Source organism: Siphateles boraxobius, unplaced genomic scaffold (genome assembly GCF_051911475.1).
Source record: "Siphateles boraxobius isolate OS27281-9 unplaced genomic scaffold, OSU_SipBor_1 103, whole genome shotgun sequence".
Classification (NCBI taxonomy): Eukaryota; Metazoa; Chordata; class Actinopteri; order Cypriniformes; family Leuciscidae; genus Siphateles; species Siphateles boraxobius.
In genome coordinates this window covers 1,192,317-1,213,664 of record NW_027508704.1, presented here as the reverse complement: position 1 = coordinate 1,213,664, position 21,348 = coordinate 1,192,317, and the positions used below count along the sequence as shown (strand labels likewise).

At 42.5% G+C, this 21,348-nt stretch overlaps 1 protein-coding gene and 1 long non-coding RNA gene across 2 annotated transcripts; both read left to right on the top strand.

Moving 5' to 3' along the window:
* Window positions 1-341: 341 nt before the first annotated feature.
* LOC143753474 (sulfotransferase 2B1-like) lies at window positions 342-12,404 on the top strand. Its single transcript, XM_077245820.1, has 6 exons — window positions 342-555; window positions 9,393-9,604; window positions 9,684-9,810; window positions 11,226-11,320; window positions 11,424-11,604; window positions 11,815-12,404. Exons 1-6 carry the CDS (start codon window positions 417-419, stop codon window positions 11,922-11,924), a joined length of 864 nt encoding a protein of 287 aa, XP_077101935.1. The 5' UTR covers window positions 342-416; the 3' UTR covers window positions 11,925-12,404.
* A 4,752-nt stretch (window positions 12,405-17,156) lies between these two features.
* Window positions 17,157-20,155, top strand: LOC143753015 (uncharacterized). Its single transcript, XR_013207502.1, has 3 exons — window positions 17,157-17,253; window positions 17,473-17,661; window positions 20,100-20,155. It is a non-coding gene; the product is annotated as an uncharacterized LOC143753015 (long non-coding RNA).
* The last annotated feature ends 1,193 nt before the right edge of the window (window positions 20,156-21,348 follow it).

The window sequence follows — 21,348 nt, the reverse complement described above, 5'->3', positions numbered from 1 at the left end:
GAATGAAATTTTTTACTAGTGAAAATGTAATTCCTTATATCAAAAAATCGCCATTGTTACTAGTAAAAATCCAATTTCTGATATCAAGAATTAGATTTTAACTAGAAATTATTTTTTTATTTTTTCTTCAGCAAGTGCGGTGTCAACAAAATACCAAGAAATCACATTTTTACTATTGGTAATGTAATTCCTAATGTCAAACATCGCCATTGATACTAGTAAAAATCCAATTTCTGATATCAAGAATTATTAACTAGTGAAAATTCAATTGTTAATATGAAAAATCTATATCCTGGGGCTGAATAAAACGAAAGCGGCTTGCCATCTGCGGATCGCGTGAGTTCTCGCGGGATTACAGGCTCTACATCAGCTCTCAGCTGTAACTTGTGTTTATTATTCTTCGTTTGCTTCAGAAAATGACAGAGGCAGAACTGTACTCGGTTTATAAAGGTCTGTACGTGCCGACGCATTTACACCCTCCTGAAAGCCTGAAATACTGTGAGGAGTTCACTTTCCGTCCAGATGACATTCTGATCGTCACTTATCCCAAATCTGGTGAGTTTGCAGAGTTTTACTTTTTTATTATTGCATTAACATAATATAACTATCATTCTGGAAAAGCGTCATTTAGCAGATAGTAGCCCACTGTAAATTTGTAATGCCGTGTGTTTGTTGTGTAGTTCGTTAAACCTGCAACAATTCACCATGCAATCACTTTATAGTTTCTGACGGGTATTCTGGTTAAAACTTTGTAGTGTGCTTGTTTTTCTTCTCATGGTCACATCATAAATATCGGGTTTACTCATTTAGCCTACTGTATGTTAACAAATATCATGCAGAATTTACTACTGGGTTATTCTTTTAAGTTGCGGCAGAAAGACAATCGATTGCCCATAATGCTGTCTAGGTAGGCAGCTCACTACACACACACACACACACGCACGCACGCTATTTCAGGACAAAACCTGCTCTGGACTGGAATGTTTGTTATGTAGAAACATGGCTGTGCATGTTAATTACAAACTTAGCATTTGCTATATGAGTCGAAGGTTGGATCTGAAAACACACACTTCCCCACTGTATAGTGTAAAGCCCGGCTCGATCGGCCCAAAGAAGGTTTTTCGGTCAGCTGGTGAAGGTCTCTGCGCGTTCCCGTCTTTCCGCGTGACAAAGTAATTTGATTAAATTATATACATTTTCTTGTATGCATTAACTCGTTATTTCATCTGACTCCATAAATGAAAAAGGTTTTAATTATATATCTACATCATTAAGTGTGTGTGAATGTTTGACCATTATTTTTGAACTCTTTACTTAAAATAATGTCCGAGTCGATTAGAAAAAAATCAAATGTTTACAATTTATTATGTCAGGTAAATGCAGTGGCGGAGCCAGGATTGGGTGGCCAGGCAAGGGCCAGCAAAGAGTCTGGGGTGGCATATAAATCTTAATTATTTTAACATAAAAATTAGTTTAAATAATGTATTGGACTGTTTTAGTGCCTTCCTACACAACTGAATACAGTTCATTTGTACTTAATTGTAATTGAGATAGTAGTGAATTAGGAATCATGGATACTGAGTGAATTTGATCTTTTTTATTATTATTAGCTACTTACTACCTCCAGGCATATTAATAAAGAGTACACACACTATAGCTAAAGTTCAACTTGCTCAGTTAGCTTAGTTCTGGTTCTCCAAACCCCCAACATTGTTGCACCTTCATGGATGAGACATGCAGATAACTACTGTAGTTCGAAGATTATTTAACCTTCATTGAATTTCATATAATCAATTAACTCTTCAACTTTCTATATTAGTTGTCAAAATAAAGAATCTAAACTGCAAGAATGTGAACAAGGCGGAAGTAAACAGCAATACCAGAATGTAAAATTAATTATTTTATGGATTTAAAAATGATAAATTTTTGTTTTTCCTTTACAAATTAACGCAAAATTACCGCCTATCTTCTAGTAGCCAACAAATGGACAGTGCTCACATTTATTTGAACATTAAAAAAAATCACATAGCCTATCAGTTTGTGCCTTAAATTGTGATTTCACATGGCAGAATATTTTAGTCGAAGACATATATGACGCATATATAGGGCTGGACGATTTTGGCTAAAATCATAATCGCGATTAATCGAACAAGTTACCTCGATTATAATTATTGAACGATTATTTAAAATAAATTATTTCTCATATGTCACTGGCAAGGCTTATACTGTAAATATTCACGGTTATTTTTTTAAATGAAATAATGCATAATCCTATCTTTGTGATTCTAAATTAAGGAAACACACAGATATCGCTTTTAATGCTTACTTATTAAATATTTCAAACAATTGAATCAAACAAAGCATACAATGCTTGAAATAAAAACGTCTTATAAAAAAGTAATTAAGTTTTAATGTAAAAAGAAAGTTTCCTAAAATGAAGAAAATAGTTATTTTTGTAAAAAAAATAAATTATTGTAAATATTGCCATCTTAAAAGTAAAATATAACTTGTATAAAACGAAAAAAACTAATCCTTTTCATATTGTGTAGCATTTGTAAATGCTTGTGTTATGGAAACCTGCTTTGTGGAGTGGAGGCACGTGTTGCTGGCCGTTTGTCAGTCTCTCTCTGTTTTCGCGTGTTTCTTTGGTACGAGCGGCTCCTGTTGCTGAGTCGACTCAGTGTTTGAGTTCCCTTTCACACAGAGATTCCGGAAAATACACGGATAAAGTGGCCCGGGATTTGACCCGGGTTCGTTTGACTTTGCTTCATTCACACTGCCAGTGATTTTCCGGAATCAACAGAGTGCGTTCACACAGACACACACAACCCGCAAACACACCTGACATGTCCCAGCGGCGTCTATAATTTGCTTATGAGCTGCGATTTCTCTCGAGAAGCCACGCTTGTGCATTTTTTCTCTGATTCGATCATAAACTAGCGCATTACGAACCTTTTCACGCTGGCGAACGATCCCGGCTCAGCGCCATCATTACGACACGGCATTCATTACGGCTTTTGTTCACAAAGCGCGCGTTCCTGGACTGAACACGGCAATGTTACTATGTCCCCAACCTGGCATCAATCCCGGGTCGTGTTTGCGTTCACAGAAGGTGTTTGTTCTGGCAATTTCCCGTGATCAACGCGCCGTGTGAAAGGGGCTCATGTTGCTTCAATGTCGCAGACTGGACGGGGCTGAGTTACGTGAATACACACGCGGTAATATGTTTTAAGGGGAAAGTACATAAACACACAGTGGGCGGAAATATTAATAGGATTAAAAAACCGAAATAACCGACATGGTAAAATTACGTCGGTTCTAGGCTCTGAATTTCGGTTTCGATTATTTTTCGATTAATCATCCAGCCCTACGCATATATAACAAATACATGCATGCATGTAGTTTTAACACAGATATTATCGCCTTTTTGATTATTTCATGAGTTAGCTAATTGACGACAGAATTACTGCTACAGCACGCCACATTGCGCGTGATGTGCAAGTACATAGGCTACAACCGCTGTCAGGACAGGAAAGTTAGTTTTACTGACATTTGTTGACCTTACAACATCTCATCTTACCGCAGATAGCCTAACATTACTGATTCAGGACAACGCGTTTTCTCCGCATCTGACAGAAGTGTCACAAGCTTTCACACAGATCTTTCAAAATAAAAGTAGGATCAGAAAAAAAAGAGAATTACGTTGTTGTTTCTTTGATGTCGTGCGTTATTCAGTAATGGCGGCGGAGAAAGATGCGAGCGAAGTCATTCAGTCCGTTGTGGCAACGCTGCCGAATATCAAGAAGTTAAAGCCGGAGCAAGAACCTCCCCACGGGGTTCGGGAAAAGTTTGATTTTCCAGCTTGCTCCGTTAGTGGTGAATGAGTTGGCTAAGGCGAACGCTAGGCATACGTCATGACCAGACGTTAGCGATTGGTTATGGCAGATCCAGAGTGACTCTGTGCAGATCCAATAGTTTTAGACTGCAATAGAGTACCAGCCTACAAGGAAGTTAACGCTTGTCGATGAAGCGGTGCCAGACTCTATGTACAAATGAAATGAAATGTATGAGAGTCTGGTGGGACCAGGCTACCTTCTGAGAGCATGAGGCCATATGCCTGGAAGACACACCTCCTATGTATGTGAATTATTTCTAAACTCTTAAATGCCTTATTACCTTTTGGTTTACTTCTTTGAGAATGAGAGCTTCGTACCAGTCACACTGAGACATTTCAAATGATATCAAACATGTGTGATACTGTATGATAATTATTCACATTAAATTATATAGATTCTTGGGTGACTTGCTGATGATCTCAGCATGAGGGAGAAGGAGTGGGGGGGAATGGGGGGTCAAGGGAAAAGATGTAGATTAGGATTGCTTAGGTGAGACTTGCGTCTCGAATGGTGCACAAGGGAGAAATTCAAATGTTAATTTGCTTTGTTCTCTCAGAGAGTTGCGCTATCTTCCAGTTCTTCCAGTTTGTCCCAGTCTTACATGGGCGAAAAATAGTAGGTGACAAAAGAAGTATGTCCGAATTCACAGAGTGTGCAAAACGTGAAATGTTCATACGATGGACACTTTACTATCCCATGAGGCCACGGAAAAGGATTTATGAACGGCAGTGAAGCAACTAGTAGGTCACATAATGACAACATATGGTGAATGTAGTACATCTCTATTACATTAAACTATATATAGAATGCACTTTTTTTGTGTGATTGTGAAGTAATTACCTATTCATAATAAGTAGCTACTCAAGAGAGTCTGCGATTTCGGACGCAGCTGGTGTCATATACAGTAAGAGTCAACGATAAAGTGTAGTTTAAAATGCATGGGCCAAAATGTACTCTTCGTTGGTTTCGAATTTTTTTTTACACGATACACTTTTAATAATAAATAAAGGTTCCAAAATGCAATGAGTGCGCAAAGACGAATACAGAAGTACAAAATAAACAGTCGTTCAATAAATCCAACAGGCATACATGGGGAAAGTTGGGAGTTAGAATCCACAACCACACACAACACTGATGGAACACTGAACAAAAGAATCTGAGGTCTACACACACTCTCACACTCACACTCTCTCACACTCACACTCACTCACACACTCACTCACACACTCACTCAGTCAGTCACACTCACACTCACTCACTCTCTCACTCACTCACACACACTCACTCTCACTCACTCACACTCACACACTCTCACACACTCACACTCACTCACTCACTCACACACTCTCCCACACTCACACTCACTCACTCTCACTCACTCACACTCACTCACTAACTCACACTCTCACACTCACACACTCTCACACACTCACACTCACTCACTAACTCACACTCTCACACACTCACACTCACTCACTCACTCACACTCACTCACTCACTCACTCACACTCACTCACACACTCTCACACACTCTCACTCACTCACTCACACACTCTCACACACTCACACTCACTCACTCTCACTCACTCACTCTCACTCACTCACTCACACTCTCACACACTCACACTCACTCACTCTCACTCACTCTCACTCACTCACACTCACTCACTCAATCACACTCACTCACTCACTAACTCACACTCACTCACTCACACACACACTCTCACACTCACTCACACTCACTCTCACTCACTCACTCACTCACACACACACTCTCACACTCACTCACTCTCACTCACTCACTCACTCTCACTCACTCACTCACACTCTCACACTCACTCACTCACACAGACTCACTCACACTCACTCACTCTCACTCACTCACTCACTCACTCACTAACTCACACTCTCACACACTCACACTCACTCACTCACACTCACTCACACTCACTCACTCACACACTCTCACACTCACTCACTCTCACTCAATCTCACTCACACTCACTCACTCACACACTCTCACACACTCACTCACACTCACTCACTCACACACTCTCACACACTCACTCACACTCACTCACTCACACACTCTCACACACTCACTCACACTCACTCACTCACACACTCTCACACACTCACTCACACTCACTCACACTCACTCACTCTCACTCACTCACACTCACTCACACTCACTCACTCACTCACTCACACTCTCACACACACTCACACTCACTCACTCACTCACTCACTCACACTCTCACACTCTCACACACTCACACTCACTCACTCTCACTCACTCTCACTCACTCACACTCACTCACTCAATCACACTCACTCACTCACTAACTCACACTCACTCACTCACACACACACTCTCACACTCACTCACTCTCACTCAATCTCACTCACACTCACTCACTCACACACTCTCACACACTCACTCACACTCACTCACTCACACACTCTCACACACTCACTCACACTCACTCACTCACACACTCTCACACACTCACTCACACTCACTCACACTCACTCACTCTCACTCACTCACACTCACTCACACTCACTCACACTCACTCACTCACTCACACTCTCACACACACTCACACTCACTCACTCACTCTCACTCACTCACTCACTCACACTCTCACACACTCACACTCACTCACTCTCACTCACTCTCACTCACTCACACTCACTCACTCAATCACACTCACTCACTCACTCACTAACTCACACTCACTCACTCACACACACACTCTCACACTCACTCACACTCACTCTCACTCACTCACTCACTCACTCACACACACACTCTCACACTCACTCACTCTCACTCACTCACTCACTCACTCTCACTCACTCACTCACACTCTCACACTCACTCACTCACACAGACTCACTCACACTCACTCACTCTCACTCACTCACTCACTCACTAACTCACACTCTCACACACTCACACTCACTCACACTCACTCACACTCACTCACTCACACACTCTCACACTCACTCACTCTCACTCAATCTCACTCACACTCACTCACACTTACTCATTCACTCACTCACTCACTAACTCACACTCACACACTCTCACACACTCACACTCACTCACTCTCACTCACACTCACTCACACTCACTCACTGACACACTCTCACACTCACTCACTCTCACTCAATCTCACTCACACTCACTCACACTTACTCATTCACTCACTCACTCACTAACTCACACTCACACACTCTCACACACTCACACTCACTCACTCTCACACACTCACACTCACTCGCTCTCTCTCACTCACTCTCACTCACTCACACTCACTCACACTCACTCACACTCACTCACACTCACTCACTCACTCACACTCACTCACTCACTCACTCAATCACACTCACTCACTCACTAACTCACACTCACTCACTCACACTCTCACACACACTCACACTCACTCACTCACTCTCACTCACTCACTCACTCACACTCTCACACACTCACACTCACTCACTCTCACTCACTCTCACTCACTCACACTCACTCACTCAATCACACTCACTCACTCACTCACTAACTCACACTCACTCACTCACACACACACTCTCACACTCACTCACACTCACTCTCACTCACTCACTCACTCACACACACACTCTCACACTCACTCACTCTCACTCACTCACTCACTCTCACTCACTCACTCACACTCTCACACTCACTCACTCACACAGACTCACTCACACTCACTCACTCTCACTCACTCACTCACTCACTAACTCACACTCTCACACACTCACACTCACTCACTCTCACTCACACTCACTCACACTCACTCACTCACACACTCTCACACTCACTCACTCTCACTCAATCTCACTCACACTCACTCACACTTACTCATTCACTCACTCACTCACTAACTCACACTCACACACTCTCACACACTCACTCACTCTCACACACTCACACTCACTCGCTCTCTCTCACTCACTCTCACTCACTCACACTCACTCACACTCACTCACACTCACTCACACTCACTCACTCACTCACACTCACTCACTCACTCACTCAATCACACTCACTCACTCACTAACTCACACTCACTCAGTCACTCACTCACTCACTCACTCACACACACACACTCTCACACTCACTCACACTCACACTCTCACACTCACACTCACTCACACAGACTCACTCACTCTCACTCACTCACTCACTAACTCTCACTCACTCACTCTCCCTCACTCACTCACTAACTCACACTCTTACACACTCACACTCACTCACTCACACTCACTCACTCACACTCACTCACTCACACTCACTTACTCACTCACTCTCACCCCCTCACTCACTAACTCACACTCTCACACTCACTCACTCACACTCACTCACATTCACTCACTCACTCACACAAACTCACTCACACACACTCTCACACACTCACACACACTCACACTCACTCACACTCACTCTCACTCACTCACACTCACTCTCACTCACTCACACTCACTCACTCACACTCACTCACTCACACTCACTCACTCACTCACCCACTCACACTCACTCACTCACTAACTCACACTCACTCACTCACTCACTCACTCACTCACTCACTCACTCACACACACACTCTCACACAAATACACGCAAGGGCAAACAAAGTGAGCTAAATGAAGAACAGGTGAAACTAATCATTAGCTGTAGAAACTAACTGGCACACACTAGGAAACGAGGCCAATTAAAGGGATAGTTCACCCAAAAATGAAAATTCAGTCATTAATTACTCTCCCTCATGTTGTTCCAAACCTGTAAGACTTTAGTTCTTCTCGAAAACACACGTGAAGATCTGTTTGATTAACCTGAGAGCTTTCTGAACCCTCCATTTACAGTCTACACAACTACCACTTTCAAGCCCTAGAAAGACAGTAAAGACGTCATTACAGTAATCCATGTGACTCCAGGGGTTTAACCCCAATTTTATGAAGCGACACAAAAACCTCCTGCAATTTACCACTTTATTTTTATATTAAAAATGAAGGTTATTTGCATTGATGCCTCCAAAATAATAATCTCCAATGCACGTTCACGAGAGCACGCGCGTTGTGTTAACCTGAGAGCGGATGTTGTTCAGTGAACACGCTTCGGAGATTAATATTTTGGAGGCATCAATGCAAATAACCTTCATTTTTAATACGATTCAATTCACATTTATTTGTATAGCACTTTTCACAATACACATAATTTCAAAGCAGCTTCACAGAAAAAGCCAGAAAATGAAGTCCACATTACAATTTAGAGAGATCTGATATCAGAGGAAACAGTCTAAGTTATGTATTTCAGAAATGTACATATACAAAATCACAGTTAGCGAAAAATGTATTAATTTAAACAATGTGATCATTTAAAGAGTGTATTTTTAAGAGTGTGTCAATGTGTTTGAGTAAACTCAGGATCATGTCACTGACCCGAGGTTTGCTCAATGTTCTCAGGCACCACATGGATGCAGGAGGTCGTGCCCTTGATAGTGAGCGAGGGCGATCTGACGCCGGTGCTGACGGTGCCGAACTGGGACCGAGTGCCGTGGCTGGAGGAACACCGGGCGATGCAACTCAGTTTACACCAGAGACCGTCTCCTCGCATCTTTGCTACTCACTTTCATCACACGATGATGAATGAGTCTTACTTCAAAATAAAGCCCAGGGTAACAACAACGTTCAGATGCACTTCATAAATCATAAATCATGTGCATCATCTTCTGCATGCTTTGCTCTGTGCTTCAGGTTCTGTATGTCATGCGTAACCCGAAAGACGTGTTCACGTCCTCGTATCACTACTACGGAATGGCCTCATACCTGGTGAACCCTGGAACTCAAGACGAGTTCATGGAGAAGTTCCTCGATGGAGACAGTAGGATTTCAGATCTCGATATATGAGCAAAAGCAGTGTATGAGCTGACCTGTGTTCAGATAAGATATAGAAGCTTGTTTCCGCCACAGAATAAAACATTTTAAAAGATAATTTTAAAAAAAACATTTAAAAAAGATTTTAAAAGACTTTTTATCTCACAATTTTGAGTTTATAGCTCGCAATTCTGACATCTTTTCTTAAAAGTCCAATTCTAAGGAAAAAAATACAGACTTTTTCCCTCAGAATTGAAACTTTATATCTCACAATTCTAAATTTTATTTGCAATTGCAACATTATATCAGGCAATCCTGAAATAAAAAGTCAGAATTGCGTAAAATAAAGTTGCAATTGCATGTTAAAAAGTATCTTTTTTTTATTCTGTGGCAGATATAAGCTTGCATAGGAACGGTTGTGCAAATCATGTAAAACATTTCTAAGAAACAGCTCTGGCCTCTTGGTATTACATTTTGCAAGCATTGTGGTTTTGACACTAACAATCATTTTTACCATGTCTAAACCTTATACAGCAGCATTTTAGATGACCAACATTTGCAAAATCTGATATTAAACAAGATAGCACACATGTGAGACAGGAAAGCACACTGAGCAGAAGGAGGAAATACAATAAATATGTTCATGCGTTTGGGGAAGTAGCCACAAAAATAAAGATCTACATTTTCAGAGTAGAGTTGAAGTAGATGTCTGATCTGAATCGAATATATGGATATTAGTTCTAATAAAAAGACAGAAAAGTATAAATGGATGAATACAAGAATAATATGTTTGGAAGAATTAATCTTAGAAATAACCATAAAAGAGGGTTTTTCAAAGTTTTAATTAATTCAGAGATTAATTGCATCCAAAATAAAAGTTTGAGTTTACATAATATATATGTGTGTAGTGTACTATGTATTATTATTTTGTGTATATATATATACACACATGCATGTATATATTTAAGAAAAATGTGTTACTTGTATATAAAATATTTAATAAGTACATATACAATATATGCATGCAAATATTTCTTAAATATACAACATGCATGTCTGTGTATTATATACAAAATAATTATACACAGTTCACATATATTATGTAAACACAAACTTTTATTTTGGATGCGATTAATCATTTCACATCCCTAATTTAGAGAACATTTTCGTTCATTAATGTCTACAAAACTTTCTTTTTTTAACGGTATGTGTGTGTTACCCGGGATGTTCTTACTAGAGCAAACAAACCAAAGGTTCAAATACTGAAGTACAAATCGATTCTCCTGCCTATAGACTCCAAACAGCAACATATCAGTTTGCATATGCAACTTTTTGCAATACTATGTGGTAATATAGCCTAGTTTTCTCCTTGTCCTGTAATGGAATTAATTACAGCTTTTGTGTGATTTCTTTTCTCCACAGTCATGTTTGGTTCCTGGTTTGATCATGTGAAAGGTTGGCTTAATGCTGAAGACCATGAATCCATACTGTACATTTTCTATGAGGAGATGATCACTGTAAGATGGAGCGAATATGGAGCTTGAGTTTATGACTCATCACATGACATGCTGTCGTTACCACAGATTATATAAGCTTGTCTTTATTCAAATCTTTGTTCAGGATTTGAAAGGATCCGTGGAGAAAATCGCACAGTTTCTTGGGAAATCTCTGAGTCCGGACGTGACGGAGAAGATCGCCGAACACTGCGTTTTCAAGAACATGAAGCAAAATAAAATGTCCAACTTTTCTCTGGTTCCAGAGGAATTCATGAACCAGAAGAAATCAGAATTCCTGAGGAAAGGTAACAGATCAATTCTTCTTATTGATTGCTAGGGAATGTAGAGAAAAAAGTGACAATACACTCTTTCATGCTTCAAAAGTTGCAAAAGCACCAAAAATAGTGTTATAAAAGTGTGTGTGTAGTCATTTTGGGTGAATTATCCGAAGCGTATCACCTGATTATTATTTGACGGTAAGAGTTACTGTAATCTTGTCTTGTTTTCTTCATCAGGAATCGCAGGCGACTGGAAGAATCTGTTCAACGAGGCTCAAGAGCAGCGATTTGATGCTGTATACAAAGACAAAATGAAAGATGTGAACTTTAAATTTCCGTGGGACTGAAAAAGTACTTATTTTAATAACTGTGATGAATCCTTTGGTGCTCGTCTATTACAGACTTCCACAGATGTGTGACTATTACATAAATCCACCTCACATTATTCAACATGACAGTTTTATACTGTATACATTACTGTTTTTAGTTTACATTATTTTAAAATAGATAACGAAAGTGGTTCTGCTCCAAATATCTCTAATATATTCCTTTATCAAAATGAATATTAACATTCCTCCTTTGAATAAAAGTATACTTTCTTTATTAATGAGTGACAATGATTTATTTGTGTTAATTAGGCTTTCTTACTTTTTCAATGTTATTTGGTAACGCTTTGCAATAAGTTACAAAGAAATATTAATTTTACAGCATTTATTAACCTTTAATGTTAGTAAAAAAATTCAGTTTATTTACTATGTAAACAGATACAACATTGGATCTTAAAAATGTATTAATAAGTATGAGATTAATAAATAAACGCTGCATAAGCATTGCTCATTCTTTACCACAAAAAAACACTTTTAAAGGTACACTATGTAACTTTTTCTTGTTCAAAATGTATATAATGAATGAGTACATCATGAACTCATCATGAGTCACGATGGTACGCCTATAATAAGTGATTTTATTCGGACTATTTTACACCGCCCGCTGCGGAGGAGCACAGTACCTGCGTGACTCGTCGTAGACATAAACAGAGAAGTAGCTCCGGCTAAAATGTTCTTCCGCGAGACGCATGCAGTTCTGCTTATAAACAGGGGTGGCACGGTTCACAAAACCCACAGTTCGGTTCGTATCACGGTTTTAGGGCCGAGAAAGGATAAAGCTCAATCCCCAAGGTTGATGAAGTGGTTGCTGCACACCGTTGCCCCTCCTCCGCGAGATGGCGTTCAAAGTCTGCTTTTCCGTCTAAAGCCTGCAAGCCTGACAAGCAGGACTCCATGGCTGTCTTACAGATCCTACAAGCCGATCTCCTCCATGAATGGGACGAGAAAGGCTCGGATCCAGCTGCCGTAACGGACTTGAGAAGCGCGACGGATCTTTCCCTTCGTGCTACCAAGGCTGCAGCTCAAGCCCTAGGACGATGCATGGCCTCGCTGACTGTCACAGAAAGACACCTATGGTTAACGCTGGCTGACATGAGAGAGTGTGAGCGGTCTGCCTTCCTCGACGCTCCTCTCTCCCACACTGGTCTCTTTGGCCCTGCAGTGAACGGAATCGTTGACCGTTTTTCTGAAGTTCAGAAAACCTCTCAAGGCATGAATCTGTTCCTGCCCCGTCGCGCTAGCTCCGCTGCAGGTCGCCCACGTGACCAGCCGGCTGCACGAGCCACTACACAGCGCCCAGTTCAGCCGAGACAGTCCAGCCACTCTTCGCAGCGAAAGGGCGGCCGCCCCAGATCGCGCTCAGCTACCCGCAGCAGACCGCATCCCCCACATGGGCCGCGGCCAAAGCGTGATCTTTGAAGTCTGAACAAGCGAAGCCCTCCTAGCAACAGTAAGAGGGAAAAGACGGTTGGGTCTCGCCGCGGCTGGGCCACCGTCAAAGCTTTTCGCCCTGTCAGTCCCCTTAACACAGGCTACTGCCAAGTCGGTAACACAACCCGCTCGCCTGCACAGAACCGCCGTTATTACGGCAAACCAGAGAAATCTCAGAAAGAGCATAATGTCTGGTTATCCGGCTCACGCCGGTGGTGTTTTAAGTGTATAAAAAGTGCCCACGCCACAATGCTCATCCCTACACACAAACACAGCACTTCCCGTGTCACCCACAGAGCCCACTCTCATAAAGCTGGCAAATGCCGCTCTAGTGTTAACTGCAGGAGATTTGCCCACGTGTCTGTGCCCACATCTACTATCTGCCCCCTCTATTACACGGCCAAGTCACGCACATCACAAAGTGCAGACTCATATCAATCAAGTTGTGGATGTAAGTCTCGTGCCCGCTCGCAAGCGCTCACGCTTACTAACAAGCACTTCGCACACAGCGCCGCGCGCGCACCACCAAGTGCAGCCTTATATGAGTCAGAATATGAACGTGTCTCGTGCCCGCTTGCAAGCGCTCACGCTTACTAACATGCACTTCGCCCACGGCGTTAAACGCGCGTCACAAAGTGCAGCCTCATATCTGTCAAGTTATGAATATGGGTGGTGATGGCGCAGTGGATAAGACACATGCCTTTGGTGTGAGAGACCCGGGTTCGAATCCACTGTGAGACACCAATGTGTCCCTGAGCAAGACACTTAACCCCTAGTTGCTCCAGAGGCGTGCGACCTCTGACATATAGCAATTGTAAGTCGCTTTGGATAAAAGTGTCAGCTAAATGAATAAATGTAAATGTAAATGTAAGTCCCGTGCCCGCTCACGAGCACCACAAAGTGGCGTGTAAAAGTGATTGTAAAGCGCTCCCCATTCACAGCTATCGGGACGCTATATATGAAACAGCCTGCTGTTGCTGTCAGCGAGCCGCCCCATTCAGGCACAGAGAGCGCGCGCACCGCGCCAATTCCTCCGGTCCAGTTTCTCGAGCCCGCACAGCGCGGCGATCAGAACCCGGAGGCCATTCTGCCCCTAGCTACACACATAAAAGCATGGGAAGCGATTCCAGGGGTATCAGAATGGGTGCTAAGCACAATAAAGCAGGGCTATGCATTACAGTTCGCTCGCCGTCCCCCACACTTCCGAGCACGGACCGCGACGACAGTGAATGCGAAAGTAGCACATCTACTTCGTTCAGAAATAGCAAAACTGCTGTGCAAAAGGGCCATAGAACCGGTGCCGCCTTCGCTGAGCGAGTCAGGCTTTTAAAGCCGTTATTTTCTCGTACCCAAGAAGGACGGGGGTGTCAGACCCATACTAGATCTGAGACATTTGAACAAAGCTCTTATGAAAAGACCGTTCAAAATGCTTACAACCAGACAACTCCTCGTGCACATTCGCCCGAGAGACTGGTTTATATCTCTCGATCTAAAAGATGCCTATTTTCAGATTCAGATAATACCCCGTCACAGGCCATTCTTGAGATTCGCCTTCGACGGTCAGGTTTATCAGTACACCGTCCTGCTGTTCGGTCCTAACCTAGCACCCCGCAAATTCACGAAGTGCATGGACGCGGCACTCGCCCCCTTGAGAAATCAGGGCATGCGAATTCTGAACTATCTGGACGATTGGCTGGTTCTAGCACAATCCGAGTCAGAAATACTGTCTCACAGAGCTGTGCTCCTCAGTCACCTGGAAAGCCCGGCACTCACGGTCAACTGGACCAAGAGCTCATTAATGCCCAGTCAGTCAATTTCCTTTTTAGGAATAGAACTGGACTCCGTGGCTATGACGGCCCGCTTGTCAACTCAGCGCGCGCTGTGTTCAGTAACTGGCCGCGTCCTTCCAGAAGGACAGCACCGCCCCTCTGAAAACATTCCAGAGGATGCTGGGTTACATGGCTTCAGCTGCTACGGTACTTAAGCTGGGTTTGCTACGTATGCGCCCGCTACAACGCTGGCTGGCCGCTCGTGTGTGTCTCCCCCTGGGCCAATTCCGGTGAGAGCAGATCTCCTCTCTCAAGCTCGCGGTTACCCGTTGCCCTGCCAGACGCAGTAATGAACACAACCACGCAGTCTAGAGCTCCTTCTACCCGAAGGCTCTACGCTATTGGCTATGTTCCTAAAGTGATTGGCACACCTTTCAGAGCACAGGTCATTTCACTATCGGCTCTACCAGCATCTGATAGTGAGAGTGATGTTAATCTCCTCTGCCCAGTCAGTGCGCTGAGAGTTTACATAACGCGCTCCGCCCCTTTCAGGCGTTCTGAGCAGCTTTTTGTTTCGTTTGGTGGCTGCACTAAAGGTCTCGCCGCCTCGAAACAGACTCTATCCAGATGGATAATAGACGCGATTGCAGCTGCTTATACAGCAAAAGGGCTGCAATGCCCCTTGGGCGTAAGGGCTCATTCCACCAGAGGCGTGGCCTCTTCGTGGGCATGGTCCAGTGGAATTTCAATTCATGACATAATGTGTGGCGGCGGGCTGGGCCTCCCCTTCCACCTTTGTGGGTTCTATAATCTGGAAGTTCCCGCCCTGCAGGCGAAACTACTATCAGTCTAAGGCCGTGTGTCCACCAAAGCGTTTTTTCACGCTCATGGCGTAAAATTCTAATTTTTTTCAATGGGCTGCGCCGCATTTTTTAAACGCCATGAGCGTAACTAGGCGCTGAACGTGCATTTAACGTGTTCATTTTAAAATGTTCAACTTTGGGTAAAATGCAGCGCTCATCACTGTCACTTTTTACACAGCCGTCCAATGTCCAGTGCAGGAGGGTCGGGACTAATATCACACCGACCAACTGTCACAACATTCTTTATGTACAACGACGTCAACCAGCGGAGCTAACCGAACCGAATGGATGAAAAATAAATTTTTAGTTTGAAACAAAATTATCTGCGAAATCAGTTACAAGTAAACTGTGCTGCGGTTATTCTGTATCATAGCAACGAATCGTCTCAACTGAAAAAACGCTGCGCTGCAAAAATGCTCTCAAGCGCCCACAGCTAGGCGTTTTCAGCAGAGCGTCTAGCGTTTTCAGCCGGCTAAAAACACTTTGGTGGACGGCCTAAGTGAGAGGTCAGTTCTGCCCAGGTACTATCGTGCACAAACTACTCTCACATGGTTCAGCTCCTTCTGGTTGAGCTGCCCTGTGACAGGTTATGTGATATATGCTTATAGATGGACCGGCGTCGCCGCTCTGTATTCCCTGTGAGTGCTTATATACATACGCATATATATACATGCGCTTATTCCCGCTGATCTGGGATCCCCGGATTTTTCTGGGACTCATAAGTGGATGCTGGCGCGCACGGCGTTGACAAGGTTTTCCCGTAGCGTAAGCTATACTTGCGCAATACCAGAGAACCTCTCGTAAGAGAACGTACTGGGTTACCTAACGTAACCTCGGTTCTCTCTAGAAGAGGGAACGAGTATTGCGTAACCTGCCGTGCTTGCGCCACGAGCGTTTTTCGCTTCAGTCAATGAAAACCAGAGAATTCAGCCTATGAACCCTGCTTATATACGCTAAGCCACGCCCATATTGGCGGACTTTGACACTATGAAGGCGCGAGCGCCTTCATTGGACGTGACGTCACGTCGGGTTCAGTGATAAGCTGCTGCAGTTCCCGCTGGGCAGCCTATGAGCACACTAGACAGCCTGCTCTAGGTCTGCTAGCTGCTGCACTGTATTATGTATTATTATATGTACATTTCAAAACAACTGGATCTAACATTATTTAGCATAATGAGATGATTTACAATACAGTTATAAGTTAGAACGGGCGCAAGATTTCTTGAGGTATTAATTTTAGCCGCAAAACAAATTTCAAACAACGTACTTAAATTGTATTTTTCCTCTTTTGGACAAATCCAGTTTTATGTAACAGATTATTAATCATTTGCTGCACTTTCCCTTCTGACTAAAAAAAGTAAAAGGCAAAATTCAGTGAAACAGGACTAGGATTTTGAATTCATTGTTATGAAAGTCAAATAATAAATCCTCATATTTAAATTGCAGATGTCACGCAGTTTTTCTGAGGAAAACTGAAGTTTGAACTGAATTGGTTTTGTCTGAAATCTCAGTGAGGTTTATTGCTGGAGAATATCTGGTGTTAGATGAGTAGAGGCCCTCAGAGAGACCAGGGGCCCCCGGCGAGGTCAAGGGCCCCGGAGGAACAGAGGCCCTCCCCGCCCCGAGCCCAGCAAAGTACTGTTCATCTCTCTCCAGCCTTTTATAGACCATTTCAACGGCTATTCGTTTATATTTTATATTTTTATCACTTTCTCTAGTTTGTGGCAGGATTAAGATACTACACACACACACAAACACAAACAAACACTCTTACTCACTCATACACAAACGCACAAACCCACTCACACACACAAACACTCACTCATTCACTCATACGACACGTAATCTTCGCTCAGCCGATGCTGGTCTTTTAGTTGTTCCGGTAACGCGCCTGAAAACTATGGGTGACAGGGCGTTTTCTTCGGTTGCCCCAAAGGTATGGAATTCACTGCCCTCACATATTCGAAGTGCTCCATCTCTGAAATTGTTTAAGTCATCCCTTAAAACTTATTATTTTAAAGAAGCTTTTGGGTGAAACATGATTGTTGTGGTTCTCCATGTAATATATTTTATGGTTTTGTTTAACTGATGTTTTGTTTATTGATTTTAATTATTATTATTATTATTATTACTATTTTTTTTTTAGATTTATAACATTGTTTGTATGCATGTACTGTAATAGTTTGTATGTCATGCTTGTTTTATCTATTGTCTATGTTAAGCGCTCTGAGAATTAACTTTTAAAAGCGCTATTCCAAATTAAAGTTATTATTATACATACTCACACACACTCATACACACCCACAGACACACAAACACTCACTCATACACACAAGCGCACTCACTCACTCATACAGTCACGAGCACACACACACTCACAGACACACACAACCACTCTCACTCACTCATACACACACACAAACACTCACTCATACACACAAGCGCATAGACACTCACTCACTCATACAAACATTCATACACACACACACACTCTCACTCACACACACACACACACTCTCACTCACACACACACACACACACACACTCACTCATACATACTAGCGCACACACTCACTCATCCACACTCACACTAACAGACACACACAAACACTCACTCACTCATACACACAAGCGCACACACTCACTCACTCACTCATACAAACACTCACACAAACATGCACACACAGACACACACAAACACTCTCACTCACTCAAACGCACAAGCTCACACACACACTCACTCACTCATACACACTAACAAATGCACACTGAGTGTGGGGGGGGGGGGGGGGGGGTGTTGGTTGGTTGGGGAAAATTGACAGACACAAACACTTAAAGGAGTCATGGTGTTCACTTGTTTCTTTTAATGGCCGCAGTGAATATATTAACTGCATTTTATAAACTTTTTTAAATTTTAAATTATAATAAGAAAATATATATATAAATAAATTTTAAAAAATTATTAAAGCATTAACACACAAACCACTGTTTGTGTTATAACATAAAAGCAAGCAGACACTGCGTGCATGGTTTGGCATGAGTGCGCGCAAAGTGCGCTCCCTTAATAATTCCTAAAAAGCTGACATCAGTTCATCACAATCTCACACATCTCTGTTATGATCAACGAAGCTGACTTCACAATCAATCTTTCATAATATATACACTTTGTTTTTTATAATTAGAGGATTTGCCAGCATACAGAATTCAGCACTGAACAAAACGTCCGTTTTTGAGCGGTGAGGAGAGTCTATCTTGAATGCTTCTGATTGGCCATTGCGTTCAAGAAATCAACACGTATGTCTGTGATTGGCTACATCGCTCAACGCTGCAAACATGTTATAAAAAGAAACTGGCCTGTAAATCGTTTCTATTTTGTTTTAGTTGTTCTTGTTGCTTTTCTGCAACAGATGAATAAAAATGTATTAGTTTTTATATGTTTTATTCATAGATATCGCTAGTTTGCGGAAGTCCCGCGAATTGTTTTATTCTCCCTGCAACGCGCACATACAGAGTGAGTGCATTACCGGCGTCCGCGCTCGCACTCGCACAAGTGTTTGCACGTGTGCGCACTCATTGGGATAATTGTAAACGTGCAAACACAGGCAGAAAAGACATGCCATCGTGGAAATAAGATATATAACATATTACTTAAGGGCTATTTAGTTTGTTTAATAAAATAACAAATTGTAATCTGGCGCAATAAAGAAAATCAAATCAAATTTAATTGACCTTCAAGGGGCGGGGCGAGCCGTTAGGAGGGCGGGGCGAGCCATTAGGAGGGCGGGGCGAGCCATTAGGAGGGCGGGGCGCCCCCTTATATAATGGTAGGGGAAACACTGCACTCATACACTCACAGACACACAAGCGCACAGTGAAAGGGATTCGTTTTGAAAATCTTTGAAAATGATTTATTAAATTTTTATTAATCAGTTTGTGGCAGGATAAAGTCTGATTGGAAAGATATTTAATATCTTGCTCCGCTGTATCGTACATTATTTAATCAAAATGCAAAACACTGCCTTTGAGCACCAGCTCTTCTTCTTCTTCTTCTTCTTCTTCTTCTTCTTCCTCAGGCCTGCCACTGCAAACACTGAAAGAGGAGGTTGTGACCCTCCTCCAGAGTTTCCCAGAAGGTATTGAGGTGTCCCGGTTCAGCTTCCTCTACAGACGGGTCTACGGCAGGAGGTTCGGGCCCTTGACCAGTTACTGTACTCGAAATAGCATATTATTTTTGAATGAATATTTTTGTGTAAACAAATAATTTAAAGGGGTCCCGTCTCTCTCTTGAATTAAACACTGAAGTGACTTAAACTGCAGTTCATCGACTGGCCACTAGAGACCGGCTGCAGAAGAGACTCAATCCCATAGACCTCCATGTTAAAATGCCCAACTTTACAGCAGAAAAAAAACATGTTTACAGCCTTGAGCAAAAAGTGGTTTTGGTCTATATACCTAATTTTGCCCTTCATGAAAACTGTGAGGGGGGTTAATTTTTTTTATAACTCATCCGTTTAAATTATATTAAGCCTTAAAGTTCTGCATAATTAAGGGCGTGGCCACTTGAGTGACAGGTGGATTGCCGCTGATGTCACTACTAGCTGTTTGTCTGCTAGCGTTAGCATCACGTCACCTCAGCTAATCCGCCCCTTTGCACATTTTCGTTTATTCGGGAGCAACGCGCGGCCAAGATGGCGACGGCCGGCTCTGCCCACTTTGGGCTTCAAAAACACTCTTCAGGAACACTACGGGTGACGTCACACAGACTATGCACTTTTTTTTTTTTCAGTCTATAGTCCTAACATTAGAAATCAAATTTCCCTTGATCTTTTGACATATACAGGTGAAACTCGAAAATTTTGAATATCATTTACATTTAGTCATTTAGCTTACGCTTTTATCCAAAGCGATTTACATTTGAGGATTAAACCAAGCGAGTCATCATGGAGAGGCAAAACAACGCAAGAAGTGCTCAGAATACAAAGTTCAAACATTGCTCAGAGTAGCATAAACCAGACAAGTGAAGATTTCAAGAAAAATGTTTATTTTTTTATATATTTTTTTATGTTAAGTGCTCACAGTTGTCTTTTGAATGCTGTCAGGGATTCTGCATTCCGGACGAGGGTGGGGAGATCATTCCACCAGCATGGAACCGTGAATGAGAATGTTCTGGACAGTGATTTTGTGCCTCACTGTGATGGTACCACGAGCCGTCACTCATTGATCGATCGTAGGCTTCTGGTAGGGATGTCGACCCGTAGGAGCGAGTGAAAGTAGGAGGGAGCTGAGCCAGTGGTCAATATGTAAGCAAGTGTCAGCGCCTTG

Bases quoted from the DNA above. Each gene is read 5' to 3' on its own strand.
- LOC143753474 (XM_077245820.1), top strand. From the start codon at position 417: ATGACAGAGGCAGAACTGTACTCGGTTTATAAAGGTCTGTACGTGCCG. The intron at 9,811-11,225 runs GTAGGATTTCAG...TTTTCTCCACAG, and splicing joins GAAGTTCCTCGATGGAGACA to TCATGTTTGGTTCCTGGTTT. The intron at 11,321-11,423 runs GTAAGATGGAGC...ATCTTTGTTCAG, and splicing joins TCTATGAGGAGATGATCACT to GATTTGAAAGGATCCGTGGA.